The sequence below is a fragment of the Tenrec ecaudatus genome, chromosome 10, assembly GCF_050624435.1.
Source record: "Tenrec ecaudatus isolate mTenEca1 chromosome 10, mTenEca1.hap1, whole genome shotgun sequence".
Taxonomy (NCBI): Eukaryota; Metazoa; Chordata; class Mammalia; order Afrosoricida; family Tenrecidae; genus Tenrec; species Tenrec ecaudatus.
In genome coordinates, this window is record NC_134539.1 from 73,036,628 (window position 1) to 73,055,711 (window position 19,084).

Consider the following 19,084-nt stretch of genomic DNA (forward strand, 5'->3'; position numbering starts at 1 on the left):
TCGGGCGCCCCCAGACCTGGGGCTCTGAGTGTACTGGAAGCACAACTCTCCCCGGACTTTGAGCGGCCCCAAAGCCCTGGGGTGCCAGCCTTGAGACTGTTGGGGGGCTGCCTTTGACTTCTACCTCCCTTGTTGCAAGATCGTGAAAAGCATTTGATGAGCAAAAACGGTTTGAAGGTCAGCAGAACATTCTCAACCGTGAACACAGTCTGGGACGGTGTGTAATACAGCCGGGGAAGCCTGGATACTTTTTAGCATTAGCCGATTCATAAGGACAGGAACTCGGGAGCTACAAGGTTACGTTAACTCCCGGTCATCGGAACTCCTGCGTTCTTTGGACCGCACCCCACAGAAGGGGCACTTGGGTTCTCTCCCTCCTCCCTTCCATTTTGCTTGAAGTGTTCTGGGGAAATGCCAGAAGAGGCTGTGCTTTCCGACACATTTGCTTTCATTGTAACTAGTGAGAAATGGAGCGCCCCTTGCCGTCGAGTGGACTGTGGCCCAGAGAGGCAGAGTAGAACGAACTGCCCCATGGAGCCCCCAAGACTTCCCAGGGAAGCAGACTGCCACATCTTTCTCCCAGAGCGCGGGTGGTTTCCAGCTTCACTTTGAAGCCCAGTGCCTGTCCGCTGTGCCGCTGGGGTGTCCTAGCTAGTGAAATGGAAGCTGTCAGAAGAAATACAAAGAGTAACAAAGATGCAAAAATGGAGCTCACTTCCTCCCTTTCTCAAAGGAAAGGAAACGTGAAATCCAGTTTTGCATTATTTTTACTTCTTTTGTGTGGGGGAACTTATCTTTTAAAATGTTTATTCTTTATCTGGAGCATCGGATTTCTTCCCCATTAAAGCCTTCTAACCCCTGGAAGCTGGTCTACCTAGAAGAGGTGCCAAAGCAACATGGGAACAAAACGTTCTTTTCCTCCAAGGTGATGTTTATAAACGAATTTAAGCAACTCTCCATGCCACTCTCCCTTGTGGTGCACAGTTGACCAGCTGCCACTAATCCCTCATTACAAACATCACTCCTGGCCCCCAACACACCTGCCACCCCGGCCTGCATCCATTTCCTTTACCCTCAATAACTGCTGTGTTGTTCAAAAGGAGCATTTGGGTTGATTTCCTGGCAGTAACCATAGTGGCTGCTAGGCCTTCTGAAGAATGCTTTGATGCCTTGTTGCGAGTCAGTCTTTCAGTCCCTTTTCAGAAGGGAAACCTTAGTGCAAGGGAGAGACATCCTCCAAAAATAGTTAAGACAGATGAACGGCCTGTTTTGTCATAGTTTGCATTGTTTTTCTTGAAGAAATTAGAGCAGATGTCAGAAGTTTAGTTGAAAACAGCAAAAACCAAAAGATGCCTTTTTTAGTTTACCCAAGATCAGATTCTCTTTCAGGTAGACTGGAAAGACATCTTTAGTTTGCCAGAGATTGAGTGCTCGTTGCCTTGGCAGGTGACATGGTGTGGTGTGGAACGGATCCCAGTTCTTCCAGATCAAGGACTTTTATGCACACACATGCACATGCGCACGCACACACCATGTCATGATTTTATAGTGAAATCTCACTAATAAGCTCTGTCAATACATAATTTATAATTACTAATAAGAATTTGGGTCATTATGTAATATTTTAGACCAGTGGTTCTCAACCTTCCTAATGACATGACCCCAACCATAAAATTATTTTCATTACTACATCATAACTGTCATGTTGCTACTGTTATGAATCGTCATGTAAATATCTGATATGCAGGATGTATTTTCATTGTTGCAAATTGAACATAATGAAAGCGTAGTGATTCATCACAAAAACAATGTCATTATGTATTGTGAAATATTTATGTCTAATTACAAATAAATGAAATTTAGTCTTGAAGCATTGTGTAACCTGGGTAGCAGTCTCCACGCCGGGTACTCGTATGTGGGCGTATCTGCATGTGGACGGACCTGCCTGGAGACGGATAGAGGAGCGGTGTCTCAGTTCCTAAGACCATCAGAAATAAGTGTTTTCCGATGGAAATAAGTGTTTTCTAATGGTCTTCGCGATCCCTGTAGAAGGGTCCTTCGGTCCCCTCCCCCCAAAGGGGTCACGACCTACAGGTTGAGGACCACTGATACAGATGTTTGAAGTAAGTTGTTGATGTAATTGATTAAAAGTTGGGCACCTAGCCATGAGACCAACAGTTCAAATCTACCAGTAGTTCTGTGGGAGAAAGATGAGACAGTATGCTTCATTAAAGATTTACAGCTTTGGAACCCCAAAGGGGCAGTTTTTCTCTGTCTTATAGGGTCACTATGAGTCAGAATTGAATTGACCAGATGGCAGTGAGTTTGCAGGGTTTGGGTTTTTTTTAAGAGTTTTGGTACTATAAGTCTAAAACATTTAGTTATCTTAACTCATTGTTTCATTTAATGTAAGTTTTTCTCTATCGTTTAGTACATAGCCTGTGTAATAATAATATCCTTAGTAATGCTAGAAGACTTCTAAAAGTTCATGGAAAATTTCCATTATCTTTTCATTCATTTTTCCACACTCTCTGAAGCCTCCTCCAGAACTTTGCTCATCTTTTAGAATAGCGTGTAATGTGCGCTCTTCAGAAATCTGTACTCTTCCTCATGTGGTCCTGTTGCTTTCAAAGAGATGATATTCTAACTAAAAGGGGTGGGGGGAGACAGTGTTCTCTTGAAAGTGAGTGACTGATTATATTTCTAATATTAGGGTACCCTCTAAAAATAGCCCAAAAAGGCATTTGTTCTTTTTCCTCCAAACACAGAATAGATGGTAATTTTATTAGATAACACCTACTCCATTATTAAATGTTGGCTCTGCCTCTCTGAAAATACCCAGGCAGGAGTCGCTGATGCAGTGGGCTCAGTGTGGTTATGTTACTGCTAGGTGTGGATAGGTTAATTCAGCCTGAGTTTCCAGTGTGGATCGCGAGGCGGACGAAAACACAGCAGAATCACCTGGCATGGTACCAGCACTTGGTTACCACTAGGTAGTTGTCCTCACGAAAAACTTACCTGGTCAGATTCATGAAACAGCGCAGAGCTTGGTCCTGGGTTAGGCAAGCTAATGTGTAGTGCGTTCTGAGCGAATGTGAAAATAACTGTCCACAGTGTAATGAGCATCCTGTAAAAATTCCCTTCTCCAGCAAGTTATTTTTTAATGACTACTTAATGCTTACTGAATGCTCATTGTCAGGGCTGTGAATACCCTTTTACTATATAAGGTAGAAGGAATAAATTAGTTTTCACATACTGTGAAATATAATCTTTGTGTTTAAGGCATCATGCCTTTCTGGGACAGTAACCAAAGCAGCTGAATTGTGCTCCAGAGAATTTTCAGATTTTTCTATAGTAGGTCACCAGGCCTTTCTTGCAAGACATCTTGGGGGTGGACTTGAACCTGCTAATTCTAGTCAGCAACTGAATGTTAATAACCATTTGCACCACCCAGGACCTAATGGGATGCCCTATATCTACACTGTTAAGTAACTACTGGTCATAGGTGGCTACTGAGTGTGAAATATAGTTCATGCTAGTGAGGAACTACATTTAAAATGATAATACAGTGGTCACGGGTCTAATGACTTGGATTAGATGGCACAGATCTAGGTGGAGGTGACTGGAGTAGAGCTGTGAATGCTGAGTAACGGTTAGTCTTCAGACAGAGAGCCCGAGGCCTTCACACGGAAGCGAGACTTGACTAAAAGCAAATGTGATTGAAAAAACCCCTGAGGGCCAGACTAAGGGGGTTCTTTACTATCTGGTTTCATCTATTTCCACCCCTACTTTCAGAAATGAGCACCTCTATTTGACAAACACGATGCTATTCTGGGTTTATGGGGCCAAGAACTAGGTGTAGATTGATGAGCAAGCCAGTCATCCATCATCCCCTCCCTCGTGGAACTTCTAAGGAAGTCAGTCTACAGATGATGGGGACCCTAGCTGGATAAGAAGAGGTGCTTTGAGACTGAGTAGTACCAAAGAGCCTAACTTAGAGGAGGAGATGGAGTCTTTCTGAGGAGCTAGCTCATGAAGACAGGAGGCATGGGTAAGAACTGGCGAAGGGAACTCACCTCGCCAGTGCAAAGGAGCCACAGTGGCGCAGGGGTTAAGCTCGGAGCTGCGTGGTTGAAGTCCCATCCTACCTGTGACCCCGTGGTGCAAAGACCTCGTTTTCTACTCCCACAAACCAAGATGCCATCCCGGGCACACTCTGGGGCAGTTCCTTCTACTCTCTTCTTTAGGATTGTTTTGATTCAAGTCAACTTGAAGGCACATACAAAGTTTTTTAAGTAAGGGAGTAACTCTGAAAGGCAGTTTCAGAGTGGAAATGCAGCTTCAGGAGGCATATTCCGAGATACTGTAGCCATGGAGTTGTGTAGTCTTTCTTACACTTTGATCTTAGTTTGTTATTTTAAGAATCGTATAGTTGTGAGTTTGGGTGTGGAATCTGACCATCCTGGATTTGAATGGCACCTTGTCACTTTCCTAGCTGGGTGGCCTTACACATGCTTCTCCTCACCCACACGGTGGGTTAAACTTTGAGAACGCCTATGAAGGCCTTCAAGTATTTTAACTAAATCACAAGCAATATTTGGGTTATCAGTACTCATGGCCCAGTTCCATTTGCTCTTTTGCTACCCGTCCTGGGAAGAATTCTAGTTTGTTTGTTTTTTTAAATTATTTTATTGGGGGCCCATACAATTCTTATCACAATCCATACATTCATCTAGTGTGTCAAGCACATTTGCACATTTGTTGCCAACATCATTCTCAAAACATTTGCTTTCTACTTGAGCCCTTAATATCAGCTTCTCATTTTGCCCCCTCCCTCCTTTCTCCTCCCTCATGAAACCTTCATAATTCATAAATTATTATTTTGTCATAATTTACACTGTCCAGTGTCTCCCTTCACCCACTTTTCTGTTCTCCATCCTCCAGAGAGGAGGTTATATGTAGATTCATTTTTTAAAACATTTTATTAGGGGCTCATACAATTCTTATCACAATCCATACATATACATACATCAATTGTATAAAGCACATCCATACATTCTTTGCCCTAATCATTTTCAAAGCATTTGCTCTCCACTTAAGCCCTTTGCATTAGGTCCTCTTTTTTTTTCCTTCCCTCCCTGCTTGCCCCTCCCTCATGAGCCCTTGATAATTTATAAATTATTATTTTGGCATATCTTGGACAACAGAAAAGGGGGTGAAGGGAGACGCTGGATAGTTGTTGTTTTTTAACGGAACTGGAAAGAGTTGTGCCATTTCCTGAATCTTGGACCTGTTTTTGTCCCGTTGCTGCACAGACAGGGTTCGTTCTTGGGATTTGAGGCATCCTCTCTTCCTGGAGGGAGAGAGGTCTGGCACCTGACTTCCGAAAAGCAGTCATTGAAAGCCCCCGTGGACTACAGTGGTCTGGTCGGTCAGAGGGTGCTTGATGACACTTTAGTGAATAATAAGCAGGACCTGTTCTACCTGACTAATGATGATTTTTCAAAAGTACAGACAAATGAAGCTGTCTAAACACGAGGAACAGTCAATACCAGTGTTATCTGAACCTTGAACATTATCAGGAAGTTGTGGTGTCCCATCTTGAAGTGTAGCACTCAGAGAGGCCTAACCATGTGCAGCGTGGATCTAAGCAAATTGATTTTGTGCTTCGTCACCTCTAAAGTAGCCCTTCAAGGTAGCTGAATAATCAGCATCCTGGCATGTGTTTGAGGAAATTGAAACTGTATTGTTGTTGAAGAAAACCACCCAACTTTCATGTCATTACAAATCCTGTCTTTCTTGATAATGCAGGTATGTGAATCCTCCTGTTAAATACTGGGAAATCTAAATGGCCAGAATTCTGACGTTGTAAATGTGGAATTTGGTGGTGATAGAAGAGTCTGAAATTGTTCTGAGAAGACTATGCTAATTTCAGAAGGAAATGTATTTGAGACACGTGTATACATACAATCAAACCCAAATCACTGCAATCCAGTTGATTTCTACTCCTGGCGAGCCTACAGGGCAGGGTAGAATTGCACCTGTGGGTTTCTCAGACTAACTCTGCCTGCGGGTAGAAAGCCTCATCTTTCTCCCGCAGGGTGGTTGGTAGTTTCAAACAACAGACATTGAAGTTAACAGCCCAAATATAAACACCCCACTCACGGGAGGGCTTTGAAAATATTCCATTTTCCATGAACTTATTAATGCTCTTGTGTGTGTAATACATTCATTGTAAACAGTAGAGACATGAACTTATTAATGCTCCTGTATGTGTAACACATTCATTGTAAACAGTAGAGACATAAAGATTGATGGTCTAGGAAACTTAGCGAACCGCAATTTGACCTTGGATAAACCTGTTAACCAAAAAGGCAACTGTTTGACCCCACCAGGCTCTCCTAGGGCAAAGATGGGGGGGGGGGGTACCTTGCTTTCCATAAGATGTATAGCCTTGGCAGACCTGAGAGAGCTCCACTGTGTCCTGGAGGGTGTTGTGAGTTGGATCAACTCCCGGAGCAGTGAGTTTGGTGGTTCATTTTTTAACACCCCACGTCCTCGCTAGCCTCATTAGGAAGGAGCCCCAGTGGTGTAGTGGTTAAGAGTTCAGCAGTTTGAAACCACCAGCCACTCCATGGGAGAAAGACAAGGCTTCCTGCTCTCGAAAAGTTACAGTCTCAAGAACCCGCAAGGGCAGCCCTGCTTTGCCCTGCAGGGTCTCTGGGACTTGGAATTGACTCAGTGGCAGTGCGTTTTGATAACCTCATTAGACCTGTTTCCTTGTCTGATCAAATGAGCTGGAGGAATGGAGTCACTACTCTAAATCGTCTGGAAAAAAGTAGACTAGGACCTAAGGGACGAGGCACAGGAAAAATCTGGAAACTCACTGACCCATCTTTATAAAGTACATGTTATATTTTTAGGCTTCAAGTCCTCGTCAGTCCGCAGGCAAAGCCTGTGTTCTCTGCATCTCCCAGCCTGTTAGGAGTCTTCCTCTCCTGACGCGGAGTTCTTTGTGTGGTTCTGCTTCTTGGATTCTGTGCTCAACGTGGGGATCAAATAAGAATGGTGCAGCATAGACCCCAGACCCGCTTTTTCTAGATTTGAAGCCATGCAGTGTCTCCTGGTTTTGTTCTGTCAGCTGCCTCCTGGTCTTTACTCAGGTTCTGCACTTGAGCACTTAGTGAAGATCAAAGACTACAGCCTTCAGTGTGGATAAAGAAAACAGAAATCTTCACAGCGGACCAATAAGCAACATCAGGAGCTATGGAGAAAATACTGAAGTTGGCACGGGTTTCCATTTGCTTGGGCCCACAGCAAACTCCAGTGGAAGCAGTAGTCAATCAGATGACAGTGTATTGTGCAAATCTGCTGCAAAAGACTTCTTTAAAGTGTTGAAAAGCAAACAAGTCACTTTTCCTTCCGTGTGTCATTTATGTTAATGGTGGAACTCTACTGGCTGACCTAGGGTCAGTAATTCATTAAGTGAATAGCTATTTTTATTCCAGCTATTTGTATTTCCAGTGAGGATACCAAGGGCAAATGGCTTAATCAAATTCACATCAACACCTAAGTGGCTTCCTATTCTAACAAATCTGTCTCGATGTCCTAAGATCAAACAGCAAGCACATAGCTGTCCAGTGGATTCTGACTCATGGCGACTTTGTAGGACAAAGTAGAACTACCGCCCAGTATTTCCACGGCTGTCAGTCTTGCAGACGTAGGCGGGCACGTCTCCCCCATGGGGTACCCAGAGGGTCCAAACCACGGACAGTGTATGTAGCAGCCGCTTAGTGTTCTGCATTCCTTTCTGTGACTTTTCACTCTGCTTGCACGAGAACCGTGGCTCCTGGGCGTCTGGGCCATAGCACATCATAGTTGAAAGAGACCTAGTCCGTTTCCTACATTTAGAAATAACAAGGGTACTTCAGAATGCACGTGGAAAAATGGGATTAAAAGAAGCGGAATTCTTCCAGGAACTTTTTAAAGTCCTGTTGCTCAAACAGTTTGACGCGGTTCTGAGCCTGTGAGTTGCGACCTCTTTGGGGGGGGTCGAACGACTTTCACAGGGGTTGCTAATACCACCGGAAAAGAGAGGTATTTCACAATATATAATTACATACTGTTTTGTGTGATTAATCACTAAACATAATTATGTTTAATTATGTTCAATTTGCAACAATGAAAATACATCCTAACCAATTACAAGGATCTACATATAACCTCCTTCCTGGGGGATGGACAACAGAAAAGTGGGTGAAGGGAGATGTCGGAAAGTATAAGATATGACAAAATAATAATTTATAAATTATCAAGGGTTCATGAGATAGGGGGTGCGGGGAGGGAGAGGGGAAAATGAGCTGATGCCAGGTCCTTAAGTGGAGAGCATATGTTTTGAGAATGATGCGGGCAATGAATGTATAAATGTGCTTTCCACAATTGATGTATGTATGCGTTGTGATGAGTTGTATGAGCCTTTAATAAAATGATTTTAAAAAGAAAATACATCCTGCATATCACATATTTGAATTATGATTCCTAACAGTAGCAAAATGACAGTGATGAAGTAGCAATGAAAATGATTTTACAGTTGGGGGTCCCCACCACGTGAGGAACTGTGAAAGGGTCGCGGCCTGAGGAAGGTGGAGCACCGCTGGGTTAGAGGAAGGCCAAGTGCTGCAAGTGAAGTCTCGGTGCAGGTGGAAAGGGCTCAGTTGTGAGCTGTGGGCAGAGCCAGGACTTGGACCGTGGCTGTTTTCATTGCTCTGCATTAGAAGAAAGAGGGAATGTTCTTTTGCAAGGTCAAGCAGTGCTACCCTTGACATACTTATTTGAATATTACCACACAAATAGAAGGAAACACTGCCTTTTAGTAAGCAGCTATTGGGCACCTGCTCTCTCCAAGGCATTCTTGTTTCTTTTTGAAGTTTTTCTTGGGAAAAAAATGACACAGGATACTAAATGCTAAATGTATTTTTGTGTTTGTGCAGATGGTTTGTCCTGTAATTTAGGCGCCAAATTATTAGTTGGGCATTTTATTTCTGGTACAACTAGGAAGCAAGACGTTTTTTGCATTGTGAATTTAAGCAACACCCTCCGCCCCCTAACAGCTATAGCCAGAGGCTAGAATTCGTTTATTCTTTTTACTGTAACAGTCTATTCATATTGTTGATTCTTGTAGTTCTCTTCCTAGAACGCTATAATAAATGGGTATTTGATCTGTGATTCTAGCTTATCTTGAAATGTTGTGCTTAATCTACTAAACCCTGAATTCCAGAAAATACCAAGGATTCAGTCATATGCCAAGTGCATTGCCAACACCGCTATCAAGTCAACTCCAATTTCTAGTGACTCTTAAGCCAGGCTGACTAGAGAAACAAATCCAGTGGACACACATATATGTGTAAGAAAAAGCGTTATATCAAGAAGTAATTATGCATCAAGAAAACAGCCCAGTCCAACTCAAGTCCTTAGGTCCCTCTTCAGACTCACCCAGCCACATGTAATGATGCAGAATGCAGGAAGATCACAGGCTGGAGTGTGCAAAGTCATGTGAATCTGAGGTCAAGAGAAATCAGGGAGGGTTCCAGCAGCCCTCCAGGTCAGCGATCAGGAAGGTCAAGGCAGAGAGAGGAGGGGAGGTTTCCTGGACCTTCCTTCTGAGAAGGCTATGCCCACTAGGAGCCACCATCAGGTGGTGACCTGACTGACAGGTTGAATACCACCCCCACACTTTCATCTAGCTGTACGTTGCAACTCCCACGGTGACCTTATGTAGAGTTTCAAAGGCTCTAAATCTTTATAGGCACAGGTATTTATTCTCATCTTCCTTCAGAGTCGCTGGCAGGTTTGAACTGCTGACTGTTCAGTTACCAGTCCAGTATTTATCCAACCGTACCACTAGGGCTCCTAGGACTCCATGCATCTCAGTGTCATCTTGTCAGCTCTTAAGCCTAGTGGCCTCTGTAGGGTTTCCAAGACTAAACTTTATGAGAGCAGAACAGATAGTGACCTTGTATAAGTCAAGTATAAATCTAGAGGGGCAAGTTGATGGACTTTAAATATTTGACATTGAACTCAGATGCTCTCTCAGCAGTACCACATTTTTGCTGTAGAACTTCATTTATCTCATAGGACTAACAAAGTAACAACATTCCATGGTTGATACTAGAATGGCCACCCCAGAAAACTGGTCCCCTTGAAGTTTGGGACCACCTTACTTGAAGGCTGGGGTCCCCCCAAACCTAACAGTACCCAGGACTAGCTAGCTGTACTAGCTGTACCTAGCTGCATTGTGGCGATTGTTGGTCTGTTTGAGTCCATTGTTGATTAACAGATGTTGCTACAGTAACTTCGAAGCTCGTGAAGACTGCACTCCAGTCATGTATGCCATTGAGACTCAGCATCAAGTAACAGCAGCTACTACTCTGGGAAGGCAACTCTTCCCCAGTTGTATTTGGAGTGATGCCCAACCTGCTGACTCATCTTCCAGCACTGTATATATTGGGCAATAAATGCTCTGTTGTGGTCTGTGGGATTTTCATTGACAAAATTTCACAAGTAGATTACCAGACCTTTCTTCCTAGTCTGTCTGCGTCTGGAAATTCCACGGAAACCTGTCAAATGCCCTGTTGGTATTTGAAAGAGTGGTGACGTAGCGTCCAGCATGTAACAATGTGAGCCTCCACAGTGTGACAGGCTTTTGACAGATGCGTGGTGTAGTGCGGTGTAGGTGTTCAGAAAATATTTAAATGGTATATTAACCATCCTTTGCTTCAACGGAGTCAGTTGTCAGGGCAAAAAGTCTTAAGTCCCCAAATCTGCTTGAGAGTTAAATTGTTTTACAGTATGTTTGATCACTCATAAGCCGTGGGGGAACCCTTATTTATTGCAAGATTCCTGTGTCTCTAATGTTGAAAGTAGGCTAGCCTTGACCTATCCAGAGGGAATCTTATTGTAGATTCAAACTTACCAATTTGTGATAGGCTAACCCTACCCTCCCACCCCCAAATTGCCTGCCATCGAGACGTGCTTCAATGGGTTTCCAAGACGTGTACTGTGTAAGGGCGTACAAGGCCTCATCTTTTCCCATGGAGCGACTGGTGAATTAGAACTGAGGACTTTGCCATTAGCAGCCCATTACGCCAGTAGGGCTTTTAACCAACAAAACCCAGAAAACCAAACTCATTGCCATTGGAAACCATGTAGAAGTGCCCCTATGTGTTTCCAGGACTGTCACTTTTTATGGGAACAGAAAACTCTGCAACTTTCTCCTGTAGAGCAGCTGGTGGCTTTGAACTGCCAACCTGTACCACAACAAACAAATGGACCGCATAATTCAACAAGTGTTCTCTTCTTTGCTTCTATGAAACTTGCATCTTCTTACAGGGATACCCAGGACCATAGTAAATAGAGTAAGTCAGAAAGTATTGCTATAAAAATATAGGCACCTTTATTTAAAATTTCAAAATATGAAGCTGTTGCTTTTTAGTATACCTTCCATCTAGACCTCTACACTTAGGAAGGTAGATGGTGAATTCCCTGATGAATTCTCCACTCTTGGACTCACTGGGACGGCGCTACCCTGTCCTGCATGAGTCACTACGAGTGGGCATCGTCTCGATGGCAGCGAGTGAGTTTCTTTATGAGAAATTCTCAGCCAGTCGTGTGTACGTCAACTGTTCTTGCTGTAACGCGTTTGCTGTTACTCACGGATTAGAAGAAAGCCATGTTATGCGAGTAAGCCTGGTTCACGGAGGCAGGGATTGTAGCTTCCTTTACAGAGGGGAGACATGGCGAATCTCGGCGCAAATATTTTCCTTATTTTGTTGGTTCGTTTAGTGTGTAAGTCAGGTGCCCTGCATATTGTTTATCAAATCTCTGCCTAGGAAATGTCATATGAAATTTCAGCTTGACTACTGTATACAAACATTTCTGGGGTGAAGACTGTGTAGTATGGCAGAGACCAGACCAAAACCAGGGATGCACATGGTAGACAACAGTGGAGGAGGTGGGGAAAGGAAAATAAAAGGATGAATATAAGGAAGAAAAGGGAAGTGGGGTCATGGGACACTAATCCACCCAAGGGGAGGGTATTGTTCATATCTCCACAGGGAAAGTGGGACCAGACTTCAACCCAGTGCCGCAAGGTATGAATGCAATATCCCGGCGTGGAGTAGGGAACCAGTGGAGAGGTCTGGGAGGCTGGCCCCAGCACCAAAAATTAAGTGGATTCCTGCCCCTCCCCCGAAAAGAATTTGTTTCAAAGGATGACATTGATTCTGCAGCTCCGGGAGATGGACATATCTGATCAGAGCACACGGGAGCAGATGAAGGGGCAGGAGGAGACAGTGGAACACAGCCTGGCCCACGAGGCCATGAGGATGATGTTCCTGAGTAGAGCAGCCAGTCCACAGAGAGAACAACATGGCTGGCCCTACTATGAGACATGATGCCCCTCAGTGACTAAGGGCGATACAGGGGACAGCACCAGAGACACAGTGTGGGAATTGCACCTGACCTGATCCCACCACACCGAGGCAAAGCACTGGGGGAGTGCAGTGGAACAGCAAGGGAATGGAGTGGCAAGGTCCCCAGGGAATGCTGAAAGTGGACTTTGGGGCAAGGGCGTGGTGCCCCAACAGACTGGACTGGGCCAGCAAACGATCCTTGAACGAACTACAAGCCTTTCTTTTGCGAAGTGTTTTGTTTTGTTCTTTGTCAGTGGTTTGTTTTTGTTGTTTTATTGTCTGGTTGTATACCGTTGCTTTGTTTTCTTCTGTCTTGTTTTCGTGCATGTTAGTGTCTCCACAGGTCTGTCTGAATAGGACAGGCTGGATGAACTATCTTGAGGAAAAACAATAGGACAGACAGTTCCGGGGGTGACAGACAGTTCCGCGTGGGGGAGGGGGAGGAGGGTAAGGAAGTGGTGTTAATAAACACAGGGACAAGGGAACAACATGGGACCCAAAATGGTAGTGAGGGGGGAGTCGCAGGCCTGATGGGGAACGATCAAGGGTAAGGTTGCGTAGAGAAGAGGTATAGCTGTAGGCCAGGTGGGGACGGAGCATGGTGGTGGGGCAGGAGGAAAGTCAAGGGAGATGGAGGAAGGAGCTGGGAGTCAAGGGGCATTTATGGAGGTCTAGACAAAGACATGTACATGCAAACATATATATGAGGAGGGGAAAATAGATCTAAGTGTCTACATTTATAGGTTTAATATTAAGGTGGCGGAAGGACCTTGGGCCTCTACTCAAGCACTCCCTCAATGCATGAGTACTTTCGTTTCTTAAATTGGTACTCTATGATGCTCACTCTCCCGACACAACTGCTGAAGCCAAAGTGGGTGAACAAGTAAATGTGGTGAAGAAAGCTGATGGTGCCCAGCTATCAAAAGAGATAGTGACTGGGGTCTTAAAGGCTTGAAGATAAACAAGCGACCATCTAGCTCAGAAGCAACAAAGCCCACATGGAAGAACACACCAGCCTGTGTGATCGAGTGGTCCCGAAGGGATCAGTTATCAGGCATCAAAGAACAAAAAATCATCATATCATTGGCTGCACACCTCCATGATAGGATCGCTGAAGACAAATGGGTGCATAAGGAAATGTGGCGAAGAAAGCTGATGGTGCCCGGCTATCAAAAGAGATACTGTCTGGGGTCTTAAAGGCTTGAAGGTGAACAAGCGGCCATCTAGCTCAGAAGCAAAAAAGCCCACATGGAAGAAGCACACCAGCCAGTGCGATCACGAGGTGCCAAAGGGACCAGGTATAAGGCATCATGCAAAAAAAAAAAAAAAGAATATGTGTGTGTGTGTGTGTATGTATATATATATATATATATATATACCATATTGAATGAAGGGGGAAGTGCAGAGTGGAGACCCAAGGCCCAAGTGTCGGCCACTGGAGATCCCCTCATAGAGGGGTTTAGGAGAGGAGATGGGTCAGTCAGGGTGCGAGGTAGTACCGATGAAGAGCACAGCTTTCCCCCAGATCCTGGATGCTTCCTCCCCCCAACTACCATGATCCGAATTCTACCTTGCAGGGCTGGATAGGGCAGAGGTTGTACACTGGTACATATGAGGGCTGGAGGCACAGGGAATCCAGGGTGGATGATACCTTCAGGACCAAGGGTGTGAGGGACGATGCTGGGAGAGTGTAGGGTGAGTGGGTTGGAAAGGGGGAACTGATTACAAGGATCCACATGTGACCTCCTCCCTGGGAGAGGGACAGCAGAGAAGGGGGGGAGGGAGAGTCCGGATAGAGCAAGATATGACAAAATAATGATGTATAAATTACCAAGGGCACATGAGGGAGGGGGGAGCGGGGAGGGAGGGGAAAAAAAAAGAGGACCTGATGCAAAGGGCTTAAGTGGAGAGCAAATGCTTTGAGAATGATTGGGGCGGGGAATGTATGGATGTGCTTTATACAATTGATGTATGTATATGTATGGATTGTGATAAGAGTTGTATGAGTCCCTAATAAAATGTAAGAAAAGAAAAGAAAAGAAAGGAGGAAAAGAAAATGATTAGGGCAAAGAATGTAAAGATGTGCTTTATACAATTGATGTATGTATATGTATGGACTGTGATAAGAGTTGTATGAGCCCCTAATAAAACGTTTTAAAAAAAAAAGAAAGAAAGAAAAAAAAAGAAATTTCAACTTGAGGCGAATCACGGGATGCAAATGTACCCAGAATGATCAACTTCTAAATGGACTTTGTGCGTTAGCAGTATTTATTATTTTTTTGATTCAGAAAAACATTAAGAAGTATAAAGTCGAAAGAAACATGGCTTACAGTCTCACTGCCCATGTAACCTATTGTTTCTGTTCTAGATACACTATTTGCAAGTAAGCCGAATTACACTTTTGACCTTTTGGAAAAGTAAATACGTACGCATTAACAGAAATTCTAAGCCCTACAAAAATAATTCTTGAGAACCCCTTAAAATATATATATAGATAGATAATTATTCTTCAACATCTTCAGCTCCCTGAAAAAATTTTTATAGCCTTCCAAAAAATTATTCATTGTTTCTGAATATACACATATATTTTTAATTTAGCATTTTTATAGAAGGCTTAGTGTTGTTCACTCTGGTGTTTGACTTCTTTTTTCCCAGTTGACAAACCATGGCAGTCCTCCCATGCCTACGTATGAAGACCACGCTTCATCCTTACTAATAGGTTTGCTGGCAGGAGGTCTGATGCCATGGTGGTTAGGCACGCAGCCGCTGACCACTGTTGGCAGTTTGAACCCACCAGGCACTCTGAGTGGGGAAGATGCAACAGTCTGCTTTGGTAAAGACTGACAGCCTGGACCCCTTGTGAGATATTTCCACTCTGCCCCAGGGTCACAATGAGCAAATCAACTCCACGACCATGCCAGATGGGTTGTAATGTGTCTCACAGCCTTATATTGAGACACATTTACATGGTTTTCCAGTTTGCTTGTGCAATGCTGCAGTCAGTCAAAGTCCTATTAATATTTTGGCCTAGGATCGTTTCCAAGCATTGGGGCCCGAGGTTAAAGGGCATATCCATTTACATTTTTAAAAATCGCATTGCTCCCGGGAAGTCACGCTGATACTCACTCTTGGCAACAGGGAATACAGCCTGCTTGTTGCCAGTCCTGGGTGTTAACAAACTTCTAAAACATTTTCTACAATCTAGTCAGTGAGCTCAATTATATTTCTAACTCGGTGTGGAGTTTAAAACATACTTTGTAGAATGTAAAAACTTTTTTGACAAGGCTAGCATTCTTATTTTTAATTCTTTTTTATGTTTCCTATGTTAAGAGACGAAATTGGACTGATCCCATGTCCTGAAGCTAGGTATAACCGGAGTCCCATAGTCCTGGTTGAAAACAAACTTGGTGTGGAGAGCTGGTGTGTCAAGTTCCTCTTGCCGTATGTCCACAACAAGCTCCTTCTGTACCGAGCGAGAAAGCAGTGGCTGAACAAAGATGGTAAGTTGGAGCTACGTTTTCCTCCTCCTTGGGGTATCGGAAGCTGGATGAGATATCATGGGGAAACTCCTGGCATGGCTTCCAGTGTGGCCTGGTGCTCATCCCCTCTGTCAGGTGAGGAGATTGGGTTGAGAGAGGAATTATTACTGGAATCCTTAGGCCTAGGTTGAGGTTTTCCAATTTTGTGTGTCAGTGATACTGTGGGTGATAAGGTGGGTTTCTGGCCACTTACTACAACCAGAACAATTTGAGTTTTATTTTATCTGCGTTAATAAGACGGGGTTATTTGGGAGATTTCCTATGCAGAAAACTCTGTTACAGATGGAAAAAATATCACTGAAGACAAGCTCAGGTGCTCTGGTTTCTAAGTGCTTAGTGTTTTATGGGCACTGGAACACATTTTAGGAGCAGTCCAAATGATGTGTGAGTGATTAGTGAGGATGCTGTTGCCCTGTCATCCCAATCGAGCTCTGGCCCTCTGAGTCCTGCTCTATCAGGAAATGAGCAAAGGAAAACCTTCCCAGCATGCCCTTCTCCCACTCCTCTGAGGCGCTTCCTTTCTGTATCATTCTGCATTCATTCCACTCTCTTTTCTAATTGTTCCCCTGTATGGGAGCTGAAGCATCCTTTGGGCTCACTTCCAGCCTCTCTTTTTAAGGGCATACTCATCTAAGACTGTCCAAGCCGGTTTTGTAGCGCTTCGTCCACTGCCTCCATAGAGCGTGCCTTTAAAGTGCTTCGTAGGACTGAGGTTGACTATGAGTAAGAACTGTTTCCGAGAGGGCCTTGCTCAGTTCAGTAGCCATCATCAAGGGCCTTACATTAGCAGCTAGTTGCAGTACTGGGAGGCATGGAAAGAATACTGCGCAATCTCTTCTGGAGGAATGTGGAGGAGAGCACTGCCAGCGAATGCCAGCGATAGGAGAGGGTGATTCCCCTGAGCTCTTCTTGGCACAGCGTCATATGAAGGAGAGTCATGGGAACATAGAATTTAAAAGGGGGTAGAAAAACAGAATTAAAGGATTTTGGAATTCTTCACGGATTTTCGGAAGCCACTCCATACGGCACTTTTCTCAGTTTGGGCCAGTGAAAAAGGAAGTTTAAGGATTTAATGTGACTAATCCTCTAAAATATACACTTTTCTTAATTAGAAGACTATGTCCAATTTTTTTTCAAAGATAAGAGTATTTTTCTGTTGCTAAACCCACCTCCTTTAATTCTCCCTCCCTTTACCACATTGTAGGTTCCACTAGTATGTTGTATGTAACAGAGAGGAGGAGAGGACGAATCGATCCAAGTTCTTTCTTGCCAGAGCTGCATCATGTGTGTTGTGATGCACAGAAATGTATCGTTGAGTATTAATTCTGGGGGAGATTGAATGATTATCTGTAGAGAAGAAACAAGTATGATCTTTAAAAAGTCAAAGACTACTCACATCATTAGCCTTTACCTGTTCATGTGCACGAGTTGAACCTGCTTTCTGGCAGGCTTCCGAGTCTTATCTCCGTTTGCCTGTTCCCTGTACATCTGGGCCCTGCTCAGCAGACTTTGCTGTATCCTCACCATGTAGGTTTAGGCCCTGCAGGCCCAGGAGGACCCAGGCATTGTTCAGTGCCATTGGGGTCTCTGAGTCACGCCAATAGCTGGCATCTAAACTTTGAACTCTGATGCATCTGCCACAGTGTACAGGAGGATCTTCTGATTTTATTGAAACGAATGTCTTGTTAGCAGTTCTGGTGGTGTAGTGACTCAAGTTGGGCTGCCAGGTCAGCAGTTCAAAGCCACCAACATCTCCTTGGGATAAAGATGGGGCTTTCTACACTCATAAGGATTACAGTTTCCGACACCAACAGGGGCAGTTCTATTCTGTCCTATGGGGTCTCTGAGTCTGTGTTGACTTGAAGGCAGTGAGTTTGGGTTTTTTGGCATGTCCTCTTGCTCAGCATTGGGTTGCTAACCATAAGGTCAGGGGTTCGAACCCACCAGCTGTTCCTTAGGAGAAAGCAGAATTTATTCCTGTTAAGATTTATAGCCCTGGAACCTAGGAGTCCAAGTTGACTGGATGACATGGCTTTTTTTGTTTTGGAAGCATAGTTTCTGGTGGTGTCACCTTGCTCAGATTATCACTTGTATGTTTTACCAATGTAAACTACCCACTGACTCTCATTGAGTCCACATCATAGTGATCCTCTAGGACAGAGCCGAACTCCTTAGGCTGTGGGTCGTTACAGGAGCAGACAACCTCATTTTTCTTCTACATTGCACTTGGTGGACTTTAACCACCAACCTCTTAGCAGTCCAATGCTTAAACCCATAGTGTCACCCAGGGCCTTAGCAATGAGCAGAAGGAAGATGATTTCAGATACCTGCTACCGCTAACTGGCTAATACTATTCTGCCTACCTTGTGACCCAAAGCAATTAAAACACAGAAGTGAATCTGGCTACAAGGATAATAATGGAAAATACTAGGAGAAACCGTCACTGTGAACCCCTGTACCTTGACTATTGCAGCAGAAAATACTGTGTATGTTAGAAGAGCCAAGTACAGACAGCTGGAAGCTAGAGCCCTTTCAGAAATGTCCGTGTCTGCAGGAGCAATCATTGCCAGAATCCCAGGCAGCCACCTAAGAATGTATTCGCCTTCGGAAGGTCACCTTTACTCCTGGCATAGATTTTTTTTCTCTCTTCTTAACCAAACAGAATGTATGCACTCATTAAGGTGCCAAATACCTTGGAGGCTTGGGACGCATCATTGTTTAGTTATTCGACAAGAGACTGATTACTGGGGGGAAATGCTGTAGTTATAGCATGTTTGGTTTGATAGAGGGATGAAATTATCAGCCAGGAACTGTCACTGTTTTTTGAGAAATTCATAACAAACAAGAAGCAAGCCAGAGAGAAGACCCTGGCATTTGTAGACCTGGCTGGGCAGGGCTCCTCTCTGCCCTGGGCAATCTGCAGTGGGCCTCTAACGCCATCCTTTCTTGATCCGCACTTGTACAGCTCCTCCATCTCTGGCCATAACTGAACTTGAGAGATTTTCCCCTCTCTTTCGCTTGCTCAAAGCCATCACCTGTTCTCCGATGGGCTTTAGTAATGCTCATCTGGACCGA

At 44.2% G+C, this 19,084-nt stretch overlaps 1 protein-coding gene across 1 annotated transcript in view; it reads left to right on the top strand.

The window, feature by feature from the left end:
• Window positions 1–19,084, top strand: part of PTAR1 (protein prenyltransferase alpha subunit repeat containing 1) — a 63,521-nt gene that overhangs the window by 514 nt on the left and 43,923 nt on the right. Inside the window, exon 2 of the mRNA XM_075560556.1 lies at window positions 15,801–15,970. Coding sequence (XP_075416671.1) covers window positions 15,801–15,970 — 170 coding nt within the window. The remainder of the gene's footprint in view (window positions 1–15,800; window positions 15,971–19,084) is intronic.